Below are 16547 nucleotides of genomic sequence, written 5' to 3' on the forward strand. Positions count from 1 at the left end.
GGCTGAGTCATCTGCGTGGGAGAAGGAAAGTGTTATTATCACTGTGCATGCGCATCGATCGATCGTTAGTTTTTGGCATTGAGATCCACGGAAAATTAATATTTTTGGATTTATCATGATTTTTTATTATCTGGTGCCGTCCTGTCCGTCATTCGTGCAGATAATCGAAAGTTTACTGAACTTGTGAAGCTTGGCATCTGCCACCTGGACCTCATCTCACCAGCCCTGTTGGGGTCTATGCCACCTCCGGCAGCCCAATGCCTGCCTCTGGTTGCGTTCGACAGACGCTGGTCTTCTGCACCTGCCCATGGCGGTTCTCCAAAGCTGGCAGTGGCCAGCGTCTGCCCACTTCTTCACTCTGCGATTTCAGGCTGCCTGCTCTAGACCTCTGAGGTTAGGGCTGGTCTGCACTTGTGTCGAGCGGTCCCCTGCGACCTACGGTTGGTGGTGCCTGGATCTTCAGGCCACGTGTGCCCTTCCAGGGGATTTCCCTACTACCTCCAGCTGCCTGCGTTGGCCTGCTCGCCTGGCCCCCTGCGGCTTCGGTCACCTGTGTTTACATCGGGCAGTGCTCTCTGGTCTGCACTGTGCTTCGTCCTTGTTACAAGCTGCGCTCTGCTTTCTGCTACTGCCTTTGGTTGACGCCTGCCTTGTCTGTAGGTGCACCACCACCACTGAGCTGGTGCTGCAGGTGGCTGGCTACTTGCCCTTGGCTGCATGCCGCCACCAGCCGCCGATGCTTGCCCTCCTTGGACCTTTGTCATCCCTGGCTTCCAGTACCTGTGCTTGTTGGTGGTCCGCAGACTCTGGCTGCTGGTGCTGGCTTCACTCGGGCTTCCGTGGTCAGTGGCAGCTTGCTGTGTCGCCTGGTGGCTACCCCGAGGCCCTCTGACCTGGCGCTCACCCTTGTGTTGCCCGTGTCCATACCTGGCAGTGTTCTGTCGCCCCTGCGGCCCCACCAATGTCCTCACTGGTCCTGAGTAGTCGCCCAATATCCCTGGTGGTCTCGACCTGGAACTCCTCTGTCCGGAACCTGCCTCTGCCCTGCACTCACCTATGCTCCTTGTCACTCGTTGATGGCCCAGGGCTGCTTCCCAACGTATTCGGCGCCCTGCTTAGTTCCCCTCCCCCAGCCCGCCATTCTTGATGGCCTTCGTCTGTGCCAGGCTGTGCACCGCTACTGCCTGGGTGCTTCGCCTGTCCCTCGGCCTGCCCTGGGCTACCATTGATCGGTGCTTGCTGCCACTCCTGGCAAGATGCTGCTGTCGGAGGCTCTCGGCCGTCGCTTGTGTCCATATGGAATTATTCTGCTGCGTTCCACCATCATCAGCAGCTTTTTGCCTCCACGAGGTAATTGTTCTGGTCGTTTATAGAGCCCCACCTTCATGACGAGCATGCACGAGAGCAGTGTTTTCCCATTCAGTATAGATGGATGCCTCTAGAATGGAAAGGTGGAAGTTTTTTAGTGTGGAGAGCAAGGTGAGGACCTCAAATTCCGACATTGGGAGGAAATGTTATTTATGATTGGTGGGGACAGTGAGAAGGGTGAATAGTGGTATCACGAGGCTGTGGGTCAGTGTTGAATTATGTGGTCTGCATATAGAAAGTTTGAGCTAAACCCGTTTGCCATTGAGCAAAAGTCCTGGCGTTCCTCCATATTCAGACGTTTAATTCCCAAGGGTCTTTTATGGCTTTCCAAGAGGGTGCCCTACAACTTATGGTATTTGTTCAGCTGGACTAATTTGGTATACTAGTTGTTTAGGGCTGTATAGTTGGTACAGTTTTAAGTCCAAACCCGTTTGCTTATCGAGTTTCCAAGCTGCTTTTGTGGAGTAGATGAGCTGGCCAATGTATTGGTTAGAGTGGAATGCGTCCGAGAGGCAACAATTAAACACGGTGCTCAGGATCGTGAGTGGATAGTGGCGGCTTAGGGAGGCCTTCATCCAGCAGTGGATTGACCATGACCGACGATGGGCTACTGTGACTTAGGGTTCTCTCTATTTCTCCCTCTCTCTCGCTCCTCTGTTACCATAACTACTGCGCCACCACTCCCCGTGCATATACGCGTCACTCTTAAAATAGTAAAACAGTCATACATTGTAGTGTCCTCCTCGGTGTGTGTGTGTGACGCACACACTCAGTCGGAGACGAGGTAGTTGCAGGAGGCACCGTCTCTCTTTATTCCCATTACACCGACGTCTCTCTTTATTCCCATTACACCGACGGGATCGACCAAGACAGCCAACTACTGTCCGACCGCGCAATTATTTGGCGAAGGTGGCAGCGATGATGGCGGCAAAGACGACAGCGACGACGAGATGAGTCCACTCCCAGAACCGGCAGCCCGGAGCTCTCACTCTCCACTTTTATTCTACTCGGTGCGGCCTGGCTCTGCCCTAGCCGCGCCTCCCTTCTCGCACCCAGTAGAGCAGGGGTGGGCAAACTTTTTCACTCGCCACAATGGGTTCTAAAATTTGACAGAGGGTCGGGCCAGGAACAGGTGGATGGAGTGTTTGTGTGAACTAATATAAATGACATGTAAAAATCAGTACATGAAAGGATTTGGCCTTTAATAGGTAGGAAAGCATTTATTTGCAAGGCAATTTAACAAATTGCACGAACATGAACAATACAAAAACATGTTGTAACGTGACTGATCAAACATCATGAAAACATCTGAGCCCTGCGCCAAACCAATTACCTTACTTGAACTTCTTTAACAGGTCCCTGCGGGGTGGGCTGGTAGGAACGAATAACCAAAGAATATAAAGATAATGTATTATTACACTTGTTTAGCCAGGAAAGTCTCACTGAGTGTAAAGGTTTTTGTAGGGTCCTGCCAAGTGTTTGCAGTAGGGGGCGATGTTGCTACACCTAATCGGACGATACGAAGGGAGAGTTTGAGGCCTAATTCTAGGCTTTAGGCCTAGCTGTAGGCTTTAGGCCGCTGTGAGTTAATTTTTAATTTAAATGTTTTAGTTCTAGGCTTTAGGCCTAGCTGTAGGCTTTGGGCCACTGTGAGTTACTTTTTAATTTACATGTTTTAATTAAAAGCTATCTCAGGGAATTATAAGGGAATGTTACACTTGTTTAGCCAGGAAAGCGTCACTGAGTGTAAAGGTTTTTGTAGGGTCCTGCCAAGTGTTTGCAGTAGGGGGCGATGTTGCTACACCTAATCGGACGGACGGACGATATAATCTATTGTAGGCTGGTTCACTTCGTTCCTACCAGTATTATCTACATTAACATGTTAGAGCAGCCATGCAGGTTGTGTTGCGGAGATTTGGCTCCAACCTCGCTGCAGCAACACATCATCACTTTCAGTTTCAGTGGGAACAGTGTTGTTGATCTCCCATTTTTGCCAGTGCATCCAAGTCTGGAGTTATTTTGGTTGTGGAAAATCTCAGGATAGATCTGAGGTACTGATCCGTTAACTTTGATCTGTGACGGGCTTTGTTGGCGTTCATGATGCTGAATGTCTGCTCACACACAAGTCAAGCCAAACAAAGTCGGTATCTTATGTGCAGTCCTCCGGAGGTTTGGAAACGTGGCTCTGTTAAGTGAAGCATAAAAGTCATTCAGTTTAACAGAGTTGAATTTCTCCTTTAAGACGGAGTCAGACTGAAGATTTATCAGTTCCAACTGCAGCTCCTGTGGTGCTGTTTCAGGGTCTTGTGGCAGGGGACAGGACACCAGCTGAAGTGACTGTTCAATGTTTTCGAAATCAGAGAACCTACGGCAGGTCCTCAAGTGATTTGCTGTATTTTTTTGCGTTTCGCGGTGCCTCTTCCTGCATGGCAATGGGAAATGAGCAAAAGATTTGTTCGCAATTTGTCCGGAGAACAAAGTGAGCTGGATTTGAAGGCTTTCACATGTTTGTACATGTCGTGAACAAACTGATCTTTCCCCTGCAGTTTCACATTCAGCCCATTCATGTGTGAAAATATGTCCACAGCAAACGCAAAGGCACTAAGCCAGTTCTTGTCGCTTAGCTCAGGGAATTCGTCAAATTTCCCCATCAACTCCAAAAATGCGATGATATCTTCTTTCAGCTCCCACACTCGTTGTAACACTTTCCCCAAACTTAACCAGCGGACTATACAGCAAGTCCTGATGATCCACATCAGTTTCCTCCAGGAAGGTAATAAACTGACGGTGCTGAAGTCCCCTTGCTCGTATAAAGTTCACAAGTTTTACGACTGGATTCACGACACGATTAAGCTGCAATACAGACTTACACAGGGATTCCTGTTGGATGATGCAGTGAAGGAAAATAAGATCCTGGACAGGGTTTTCCTCTTTCACTTTATCCTGGATTCTTTTCAGCAGCCCAACATTTTTTCCAGTTAAATTTGTCGATCCATCTGTTGTGACATTGACAAGTTTACTCCGAGGTAGCGTCATTCTTTCAATGACAGCAGATACCTGGTTATACAAGTCCTCGCCCCGCGTTGTTCCTTTCAGGGACTCTGGTCAAATCCTCCTCTGTTATCGCAAAACTGTCAATGCCTCGGATAAAAATGAGGAGCTGAGCAGTGTATTTTACGTCCGTACTTTCATCCAGTGCTAGTGAATATAATTCAATTGTTTAATTGACTGGCTATATTTTTTTTATCAATCAGTTCCACACGGCGAGTCACAATCCTGCGTGATAAGCTGACTTTTTCAAATTTGCTTTTGATCTCCAGACACAAGATGTCTGCTGTCTGTACCATGCATTCTTTTACAAACTTGCCTTCGGAGAAAGTGGTAATGAGTGGTAATGTTGGTGAGAAGAAGGTTTTAAAGAAAATTAAAATCGAAGTGAAGAAGGAAATTATTGAAAAGTTTGTATAATTAATGATTTTTTAAACTTTAATTATGTGTTCTGTGCTTAAAACTCTTTCAAAAAAACTGTGGGGTCTAGAACGGACTCATGAAATTTGGAGAGAACTCGGAGTTAAGTGTTGTTTGTTTTGTTGAATTGCACAAAGTCTAACAGTTATGTATATAACTTTTGTTATATGAAATTCCTAGTAAGATAATAATTTTGTGAGTGTAGTCATACCCCTCCCCCTCATTCAAGCCGTAATTTAGAGAGCGAAAGCGCCGAATACGTAAATCGCTAACATAAGAACCCGTTAATCTCTTCTCGCATCATTCATACGATGATGCGGTGAAGTAAACGTTGATACGATATTACGGTGAATGCTTCCAAAAACAATACTGTACCCAAATATTACTGTTAACTTACTTTCAATAGAAACATGAATTGCTCATACGAATATTCTCTCTCTCTCTCTCTCAGAATCGACCGACTGATGTAGCAGACGAAACAATCATCTTGTTGAACGATTCTAAACCTTGATGCGGCAATGTTTTCTCTGTTATTAAAGGTTATCTCAGTGTTATTCAATGTTGTTACATTTAGTTTACTATTACACTGAATTCTATTGCGTAATTAACTATTTTTGTGCCTAATAATCTTTGAAAAAACAATATTTATATACAGTTCGTAGGAGTCTGGAACGGATTAATTGTATTTACATACAATCCAATGGGGAAATTAGGTTCGAGTCACGACCAAATCGGGTTGGACAAGTTCGGCGGGCCGGATTAAAAAGCCCAACGGGCCGTATACGCCGCACGGTCCGTACTTTGCCCATGTCTGCACTAGAGGGTTCCAGGAGCCTCCCTCGGAGGTCTTCCTTTGCCCCAGTTCCTCCGCCTTGCCGGCACTCCTGTGTCTATGCTCGATGGCGTGTGCGCTAACTGTTCTCCGCAGTTGGCACTGCTGGGAGCAGTCGGCGCTGTCACTACACACTGTACAATTGGCAAAATGTATGCATGCTGCGGCAAGGATTGTCACTCAAGGATTGGCCTACTAAGTCATTCTAGTCGCTGCAAAACCTACAGCTGACCTCGTAAGGCGCAAAAAAATTGTCTCTCGAGACACAGGCCTATGATGATGATGCATGCTAACCTTCTTTACAACAGGAATCGATTTTTAATCAGACACGTTCAAAACAACACCATGGCCTTCAAAGGAAATATTTAACAGGCGACGTTAATGTATGGGCCATGAATAAAATTCATCGTCCGAAACATCGACTATTCTATACTTTTATTCTAAGGTGCTGTGCTTGTGCACCACCAATACCGTAGCCGCAGATTCTTATTTTATTGTTAATCCGGTAATTAAACTACATAATTACATGGGAAACTGATTATCTTAACAGATCCACAGGCGCTACAATCCATTCTATTCTAATCGATTTCAACAGCTTCACGCTACTGATTTTCAATTTTGATCGATTACAATGGTAAGAGTATATTCCAATTGCAAGAAATAACACGCATCGATTACTCCACTACGACCGATTCCAAGTGAGTTGCATTGTGGAATCGATTCCGCGATCAGAATCGATTTCACTAAAGGAACCGTATTAACCATGTTTAGATTCACGTCGCTTAACATGGCGGCACGATTCATTCTATAACTGGAATCGATTCCAATCCTGTTAATAAAACACCAGGGACCCAGGAGCGGCGATGGTGACTATTCATGAGTATTCGATCACGAATCGAATTAATCGATTACATTTTTAGGATTCTTTAACAAAAAAGAAAGCGAAATGGCGCTTGGAGGTGACGATCTGGGTGAGCTTATACGAGCAACAGCAGCACAGATGAACAACACTGACCAACAACTTAACCATCGATGATCGAAGTTTTGTTAAAAGTTATTTTAGAAGCGGTAAAAGTTCATAAACGGTGGCCTGTGTCGATGTTTTAAGTTGTGTAAGCATCGACTCGCGGTCCCTGCACGTAAACTCGGATACAGACGCCACAGAGATGAAGTAAAATTAGACGGAGCAATGCACAAGTTGTGACCGCTTCTACAATTAAATAACATAAAGACTACGCTGTTGAAGACAGGAATTGCAACTTTGCTGTTGATTACAACAAGTGACTTGTAAAAACGGATACATACAGATATACATAAGAGACATGCGTAATAGAGACGCATATATACGCATTGTTATACACATCTGCGCAGTGATATAAATAGTGATATACACGTCGCATATCTTCATGTATCGGTCTTTGTATCTGTTGCTGTCGATGTGTATTTTGTTGTCTCTGTGTGAGTGTGTCTTCGTGTCTGTCTGGACCGGTTCTGGGCCTCCGCTGGGTCGACTGGGGCTCGAATGGGTTCCTGGTACGGAGTGTGCACATCGTCGCTAGGGAGACAAAAGCGGCCGGGCGTGGTTCTGGCCACCCACCCCCTCTAATGCCGTGCCGGCCTTAATAGGTGCTCGCTAACAGAACTTGCCCCAAAAAAAGTCTTTACGCTATACGTGGGATCTTTGTCAACTTGTCTGTCCGTCTGTAGCGGGGAGTCAATCGATCTCGTGAAGTTGATCAAATATGAACGAAACTTGTGTACTGTATGTCCAGTATGTTGAACTTCTTTCGCACCGTACGTAGCCAACCGTGCCCGCGATTCGGGACTTAGCCCAGCGGAGAAAAAAAATCCGCCAAATTAGTAAGACGTTTTTTACAAAAATAATAAAATATTGTTTTTACAAAGGTGTTTTTTTTACAAAATATTATTCTTTTGAGGTGAAAATAAACCTTAATTTTGGTGGCTAAAAATAATTATTTTATTGGCTTGTGACCACCGGCGAGAGATCAATTGGACCTTGGCCCGCCAGTAAACAAAAGCGACCGCACCCCGCCCGGGGGCCTTGGAAGCCCGAGACGCGGCGCCGCCTCCGATGGGCTCGGACATTCAGATTGTCTCTTGTCCACCTCGAAATGTGTAATTGGTGGTGGATTTTAGAGCCAAACCATTGAGGCTCGTAGCCAGGCTAAAGGCTCCCCGTGGGGTTCAATGTTTATCACTGCGGCTCACAGAGACACAGACTGTCTTATGCTTCAGGGTTAATTATATATCAATACGATGGATGCCCACTGAGACTACTCATATGTTAATTACGTCCACAATTGATTCAATTTGATCATCCAGATATAATTCCCCCCTCTTTTATTAAATGGATTCGTCCTTATTTTAACGCTGACCCCTGCAAACATTGACTCAAAATAATCAGCGTCATTGCGGAGAATATAAATAACAAAACAAACAGGCAAACAGCACGTCCAAAAACAGCACGTCTCCTTCACATATCCGTGTTTCCGCATACAATAAACAAATTTACTTTCTGAAAGCCGTGCGGCTGGTAGGTTTCGTAATAAACTTTATGTGGAGACAGACGTGTGTGCAAGACAGATTACATAATTCCGCAGACAAGCTAATTATGTAAGTAAGTGGTCGTGTATTGGTTTTTTGCAATTTCCCCCCTATGGTTGCATGTCCTTTGGTTTCGGCCACCATCCCCCTTTCTCTGACTGAAAAATGGATTTGCCCAAATCATAAGGTTCGTTTCAAGAGACGGTGGTGGTGATGGGATTCGTGATGTGGTTGTGAATGTTATTTATATTGTTTTGGTGATATTTATGTTGTGGTTGTCGGTGGTGATGATGATGAAAGTAATGATGGTGATGATGGTATAGTGATGGTGTGTACGGCTATATATGCGTATATATGTGTGTTAAATAATTAATCGTGTATTCTCCATCTCTCCCGTTGCCTCTCTCCCCGTACATCTCTCTCTCCCCATGTGTTCCTCCCTCTCCTCCATCTCTGTCTCACCGTGTCTCTCTCCCCGTTTCTCTCGCTTCTCATGTCTCTCCCCGTGTGTCTCTCTCTCCCCATGTGTCCCTCTCACTCTGTCCCTCGCTCACCATGTTTGTCTCCCATTGTCACTTCTCTCCCTGTCGCTTGGTCTCTCGCTTCTCATATCTCTCCCCGTATGTCTCTCTCTGTGTGTGTAGATTTTGAATTTTCCCCGAATAGGTTTCCTAAACACGTTCCAACAGCTATGGACAATGAAATTAACAAGATCGCTGAGGTATTGTCAGCAACATCATTATCGGCATCCTTGGCAACATAATTAGGAACAGTACCATCAATATCATCAGCAACATAATCGGCAACATCATCGGTGGCAGTAGCATCACCAGTAGCATTATCATCAGCAGCATCACCATCATTATCACCAGCAGCATCATCAGCAGCATCACCACCGTTATCATTACCACCATCAGCATCAGCACTATGTGGTTTTGGCCTAAATGTCTCTCCTGTACTTTTTATACTCATTTATTTAAGATATCTATTTTATTGCACATGTGGTGAGCAAACTGCACGTGATTTGATGTTGCAATTGTGTCTTACCTGCCAGTCACTTGGAATGGTGCATGATGTGAATGTAGTTTTCCTCGAATGTATTTTCCTCCGTGTTAGCAATGTGATTCTTTTTGTGCTGCAACTTCCTTTATTTTCACCAAGATCCTATGTGGGTCATTCTTTTAAATCAGCTTGAGGCTGAATGTTTGTTACCCTCGCAAACAAATAAAAGAAAAAATCCACCATCCCATGTCTCCCTCTCACTGTGTGTTCTCGTGTCTCTAACCCTGTGTGCCCCTCCTGCTCTGTGTGTCTCTCAGGAGCTCTTCTCTCGGACAGTGGGAGACAGGGTTGTCCCTGTGTCTCCGTATGAGTTTCCAGAGGAGACGCCGATTGAGAGACTCGAGGAAAAGAGACAACAGCTCCAGAGACAGATTACTCACGACATCACGTGATTATGAAATTAATTTACTCCAGACAGTGATCACTGTTTGGCGATGATAGATTACACCACTGACATTCATTGTGACATCACCTGATTACCGATTACTTGAGTAGATTACATATTAAAGCAACTTCAGAACAGATTATATTTACACATACAATGGAGAGACAGATTATAAGCAATATATATAATCAATATATAACACAATAGATAAACTACTGATTAAAATGGCTGATTTCTGATGATAGTCACTGATTAGAATATCTGATTTCTGCTGACAATCTGATTACATTTGATTTAAGATAAACTTATTTCTGATGACAATCTATGACTTCTGATTACGATTTTTGCTTTTTGTCTGTGTATGTAGATTACAACCAGATATTTTGGTGCGTGCCAAACAAGATTTTATGAAAATTGACAGCACAGCTGATTTAGAGTGAGACTCACTCATCCACCTAACAACATCAATAATAAACTTCATTCACCACAGTAGCAGTGACATCATTACAGAGCTTGTAGCAGGCTAGGTGCACCTTGAGGCCGACCTGTAATAAGGCTTGTTGACAGGTCACAGGACAAACCCAGGTGCCATGAGTTGATTGAATGAGATGACTGGCAGAAGACAGTGCCCCCTACTGTTCCAACCTGTGTTCTATATTCCCGGCGCTCCGCTCGTTGTTGGGAGCATCGCTCCTCCCTCTGTTGTTGCTGGAGGGTGACTGCCTCCAAATGCCCAGCAGCATCCTTCACGAGCCTGCACAGAAGCAATCTTGACCCTGCTGGTACCAGTCATCGGCAACTCCGCTCAGCTCCATATCCTCATGTACCGTATTAGTCCATCTCTTGACCAAGGCCACGCCTGTTTAGCACCTACTATCTGGCATTTGGGGGGCTAGGCATGCAGGCTCCATGACCCAGTCGATGCAGTTTTGCCTGCTGGAGCAGCTCGCTAATAGGGCTGTGTCCAGATATTTTAAGGATCTGTGAGCTCACACAATCCATGCTACACCCAGGATCGATCGTAGACAGACCATCCTAAATGTTTAGAACCTGCGCAGATGTTATTTTAAAGGGCACTACTTTTCACAAGCATAGAGAAGGGAGAGCATAACTGTGCCCGAAAAGTCTCACACACCAATCTACTCACCCACTCAACAATCCCTCACCACTCGCCCACCCACTCAACACTCTGTCACCACTCATTCATCTGCTCGCCCCTCTCGCCTCCTTGTGTGTGTCTTATTTGCCCTTATCTCTCTCGTCCTCTCACCCCCCCCCCCTCTTTCTCCACATGTGTGAGTGTGGAGAGCGGTAGTGTAGTGGTTAGCGGACTGTGCTATGAACCCAACGACCCGAGTTCCATTCCCGCTCACAGCCAACACCAGTGACGATTATCTGAACCGGTCCAGGACCTCTTCTAGGTAGACTCGGCCTCAAATCAGTACCTTGTGCTTTGGGTAAACTTCACCACTGGGGAGACAAAAGCGGTCAGGTGGTGTACTGGCAACCCACCCCCTTCGTGTGCCGTGCCGGCCTTCATAGGTGCTCGCTAACAGCACTTGCCCCAATTGTCTGTTAAGGCTATACAGGGGATCTTTGGCTTTTTGTGCATGTGTAATGATTGTCTCTCCCTTTACTCGCTTTTCTCTCTTCTCTCCTCTCTCAGAGACTATGTGAGGGAGGCTGAGGAGAGTGACTCAGGGGCTCAAGGACACTCGGACTCGGATCTGGAACTCGAGTTTCAGAGACTCTTGATCACTGGGGAGGACGCGTGTGGGGTGAGTATCCTTTGTTTACCTGTGTACAGTTGATCATCGATTATCTGATGCGCGATTATCTGGCTTCCAACATTTGGCGGTCCCGGGCTGATCCGGCAAAAACCCCTCCAAAGGCTGTACCAGTCCGGCAATCGGCACCATGTGCGTGACAAAAAAAGTCTCGGTGCTTGATTGTGTCACATTATATACAGTTCATTATACACTACATACAACTTAAACAATGAAAATACTGCACTGTATACATTTTTAATGACTAATAACTACAGTCATAAAAACAAAATATACAGTGCGATCTGGCCAAAGTGCGTTGTGTAATTTGGCGTTCGCCGGAGCACCGGTCTAAAGGCTGCATCAGTCCAAGAACCGTCCAGGACAATTTGTTGAAACAAGAGCGTACATACATCACCCCATGCAGAGTCCTGGACATTGGAGTGGTAGATATTTGTTCTATCTACGTGGCTTTACCGAAAGACCCAAAGAATAAGTACGATATAGTAAATACAGTAACTTCTTACAGTATTGTCTATTTGTATGCTTAATCTTGATTTGAAGCTTTCGTGACTGCAGGAATTACTCTTCGGTTCTTTTGGTAAAGTCACGTAGAAATAAAAAATAAAATATATAATAGAACACGATGTTTCGATTGCAACAACGCCCCTACACAAGCAACCATCATCAGGTGAGAACTGTATATAATTGCATGCTCGGAGAAACACACATATACAGAGAGAGACACAGAGAGAGAGAGAGAACCAGAGAGAGAGAGACATACAGAGAGAGAGAGACATACAGAGAGAGAGACAACAACAACCGCCATTCGCCACTAAGTGGCGGTGACGTCACCATGACGCTTGTGCCAGGCCATGTGCACCTTGAGGCCATGTGACGTGTCGAACGCCCGCTGGCAGGAGGTCACGGGTCAGACCCAGGTGCCACGGGTCGACTGACTGAGATGATTGAGATGACTGGCTGATGCACCACCTGTGCCCCCTACTGTACCAACTTGCTGTGCTTTAGCCACCCGGGTGCTCCGCTCGTTGTGAGCGTCACTCCTCCGCCCTCTGTTGTTGTTGGAGGGCGACTGCCTCCAACTGCCCAGTAGCGTCCTTCACGAGCCTCCTCCACAGAGGCCAATCTTGACACCGCTGGTACCAGTCATCGGCAAGTCCACTCAGCTCCACATCCTCCTGTACCACATCAACGCAGCCTTGCCTGCCGGAGGAGCTCACCGATGGGACTTTGCCCAGATCTTTCAAGGATTTGTGAGCTCCTCACACAATCCAGCCTGGTTAAACCCAGGATGGATCGTAGGCAGGCCAGCCTAAATGTTTACAACCGGCGAAGATGCTCCATTAGGGGGGTCCACGTTTCGCAAGCGTAGAGAAGGGAGGGAATGACTGTGGCCGAGAAGACCTGAAGCTTCGTGCGGAGCGACAGACCAGGTAGCTTCCACACAGCGTTATGCAACCGATGGAAAGATATTGCCGCTCGACTGATTCGGAGTAAGACCTCTGCTGTTAAACTGGAGCCGGTCATAAGCACACTGCCCAGGTATGGGAAACTCTCCACTCTCTCCACTACTACCCCATCACCGATTGGGAGTTGTGGGGGTGGAGTGTCCGATGGTTCAAAATACCCAGGAAGGTGCTTAGTTTTGGTGGGGCTGATGGTAAGGCCCCACCTCTTAGTGGCATGCTGCAGTCTCAGCAGCAGCGTCTCCAACTCCTCCTCTGAATGAGCAGCTATTACCAAATCATCGGCATACATAACGTGGTTGACCAATAGGGAGCCATCCCTTGATCGCACCCGGGCATCGATCAGCTTCCCATTATATCTGTACCAAATGGAAATTCCCCCGGTACAGCTATTGAAGGCTTCACGAACTACGCGGTCAAAATAGATGTTAAATAATGTGGGAGCCAGAGGACATCCCTGTCGCACCCGAAGGTGTACAGGGAAAGGCTCTGACTCCCGGCCACATAGTTTTACCCGGGCCCGCTCAACCATCATGAAGGTCCTTAATGATCGTGAGCAGAGGGTCAGGGACTCCGATAGCACGAAGAACAACCCAGAGCCCAGGCCTACTGATGGTATCATAGGCCTTGACCAGGTCAAGAAAGCAGAGATGTAGGTCTTGTTGGAATTCCCTACACCTCTGCTGTAGCAGACGGACAGAAAATATGGCATCCGTGCAGGACCGCCCTTTCCTGAAACCGCACTGGGGCTCGGCAAGCCTCTCCTCAGCGTGCCTAGCAAGGCGATGTTGAATAATCCTTGCCAGGACCTTTCCTGGCACACTGAGGAGTGAGATGCCCCTGTAGTTACAGGCTGTGCGGTCCCCCTTCTTAAAGAGGGGGACCACCAGGGCATCCTTCCAATCCTGCGGAACCCATCCAGTGGTCCAGACTGTTATGATGTCATATAGAGCAGTCTGGGCACCAACGCCACCCTCCCTGAGCATTTCGCTTGGGAGATCATCTCTGCCCGGTGCCTTTCCTGGTCTCAGACTCTGGATCGCCTTCAGTACTTCCTCAACAGATGGCACCTCAGCCAGCCACTCACAGGGGGTGACCTCTTCCAATATTTGAGGCACTGCAGCCTCAGCAGGGTTATCCCCACTTTGTGCCATGATGTCTTCCTGGCTGAGGGATTTTCCCTCCCCCAGGACCTCACAGAAATGCTCAGCAAATCTGCAAACCTGTTCCTGGGGGTCGGAGATTGGATTACCGTTTTTTCCCCTAATGATGGTAATAGGTGTGGCGCTGCAGGTAACTTTTTTGATGGAGTTAAATAGTGATTTGTGATCGCGGACCACTGAGGCAGACTCCATCTCTTCAGCAACCCGCGACCACCACTCATCCTTGCAGTGCCTTACGGCTCTCCGAACCTCCGAGCGAAGGCTGCGGTAAACCTCCTCATTCTCTGACGTGGGATGCTGTAGCCGATGAGAGTGGGCCTGTTGCTTTTTCTCAACTAACCTGAACACCTCCGTCAGCCAGGGTTTCTGGGGAGGTCTGGACTTTGCACCCAAAGCAGCCATTGCAACTGCATGAGTCACAGTCCTAAACCTCGCCCATTTACCCTCGCCATCAGGAGGAGTGGGGGACGATGCCAACCCCAGCTGCAAGCGATGATCAAATTCTCGCTTGCAACTTTCATCAGCTAACTGAGACCAGGCCACTTTAGGTTGGAATGGGGTCCTGGGTGTACACCTACTACCGGAGTGGAAGAATGGCAGGCTCATCTTACAGATGACTAATCGATGGTCAGAGGGCAGATCAGCTCCACGGTAGGTCCTGGTGTCAAGGACATGGGCTCGCATCCGCTGGTCCGTCACTATGTAGTCCAGCAGATGTTCTTGCTTGGACCCGGCATGCATCCATGATGTTGTGTGGATGCGCCGATGCCGGAAGAGCGTGTTGGTAATTACAAGCCCATGGGCTGCACACAAATCTAGCAGCCTCCTACCGTTGTTATTGAGCTGATCTGGCCCATGCCTTCCAATCCCTCCAGACCAGGTGCCAGCATCATGACCAACTCGGGCATTGAAGTCACCCAACAAGATGACTCTGTCCCGAGTGGCCACTTTAGCCAGCACCTGTGACAAGAGGTCATAGAAGGCATCTGACTCATCGGCTTTGCCTGCATCCGTCCACGGATGTTCGTCTTCGGTGGGGGCATAAGTAACCACGACCACCACTCCTCGCCTCCGGTTGATGGGAAAGCGAGCCCAAAGTATCCTGGGGCTTACAGCTTTGCACACCTCACCGCCACGCTCCCACGCCCCCTTCATTCTTTTGTTTAGAAGAAGAGCCACACCCTGTTGTTTGGCAGTCTCCTTTTCCGAGTGGAGGACTGTCCACCCCTCATGGTGCAGGAGCCAGAACTGGTCCACCGGACCTCCTGAATGCCACAGAGATCCAGGCGGTACCGGTCCAGCTCCCGACAAAGGAGTGGCAGCCTCTCCTCCGCAGTGAGCGTTCGAACATTCCACGTGGCCATCCATAGTGGTTTTTTGTTGTTTCTGGAGGATCCCCGAGGGTGAAGATTCAATCTCCTGGCTCCGTCAATTGGGGTTTGGCCAGGAGACGTCATAGACGCCTGTCCCCCCGGGGCCTCCGGCACAAGCTTATTTGTTACATTTTTATGTTTCAATCGTTGTTTAGTGGTAATGAATTGAAGGTGGAGGGGTTACCAGCCCCTCACACCCATCCAGAGCCCCCGTTTAGCCACTGTGGTGGTCACAGTCGCCATGAGGGAAGAGGGCCAATTGGCATTGGCCCTCCCCCCACAGCACTGTCCACGACAGTGTTGCCCGTCCGGCACTGCAAGGAGGTAGGGGGTTGTTTTTGCCGGACAGAGAGAGAGAGACAACCAGAGAGAGAGAGAGACACAGAGGAGAAACACAGAGAAAGACACACGCAGAGAGAGACACACACAGAGACACAGAGAAACAACGCCTCTGTGCCGAGGTATTATATATAGAGAGAGAAGGGGGGTGGTGAGGCAGAGAAATTAGCATGTCAATGAGAGACAAACGGGGATGAGATCTGCAGCAGGGGGCATGTAGAGCCAAGGGGGGGGGATGGGATCTGCCGCAGGCGGAGAGAAATTGGAAGCTTGAGAAATCAAACATCGTAAACTTATAAATGTAATGCAATGCAACACAGAGAGTTGGCTAACACAACAGTTAACACTTTACCTGGTTGAATACGTTCTTCCAAAGATTGCTAAATTTGAAGTTACGGCAGGAGGAGAGAAATTTGAAGCTTGAGAAATCAAACCTCGTAAACTTATAAATGTAATGCAATGCAACACAGAGACTTGGCTAACACAACAGTTAACACTTTACCTGGTTGATTACGTTCTTCCAAAGATTGCATGTGTCTTTCTCTGCGTGTGTGTCTCTCTCTGCGTGTGTGTCTCTCTGCGTGTGTCTCTCCTCTGTGTTAGTCTCTCTCCGTGTCTCTCTCCGTGTCTCTCTCCGTGTCTGTGTTTGTCTCTCTCTCTGCATATGTGTCTCTCTCCGAGCTTGCATTTATATACAGTTCTCACCTGATGACGGTTGCTTGTGTTGTAATCGAAACGT

At 47.5% G+C, this 16547-nt stretch overlaps 1 protein-coding gene across 6 annotated transcripts in view; it reads left to right on the forward strand.

The window, feature by feature from the left end:
* The first annotated feature begins 374 nt into the window (after nt 1-374).
* AMPD2 (adenosine monophosphate deaminase 2) overlaps nt 375-16547 on the forward strand; it is a 54655-nt gene continuing 38482 nt past the window's right edge. The window contains exons 1-5 of one of the 6 annotated variants that reach the window (XM_078598567.1): nt 375-393; nt 8878-8954; nt 9553-9683; nt 10048-10116; nt 11347-11458. In XM_078598567.1, the coding sequence (XP_078454693.1) occupies nt 8925-8954; nt 9553-9683; nt 10048-10116; nt 11347-11458 (342 nt within the window). In that variant the 5' untranslated portion in view covers nt 375-393; nt 8878-8924. The other 5 variants (XM_078598565.1, XM_078598562.1, XM_078598566.1 and 2 more) reach the window with 5 other exon arrangements.

The sequence above is a fragment of the Lampetra planeri genome, chromosome 11, assembly GCF_965212315.1.
Source record: "Lampetra planeri chromosome 11, kcLamPlan1.2.h2, whole genome shotgun sequence".
In the NCBI taxonomy this organism is placed as follows: domain Eukaryota; kingdom Metazoa; phylum Chordata; class Hyperoartia; order Petromyzontiformes; family Petromyzontidae; genus Lampetra; species Lampetra planeri.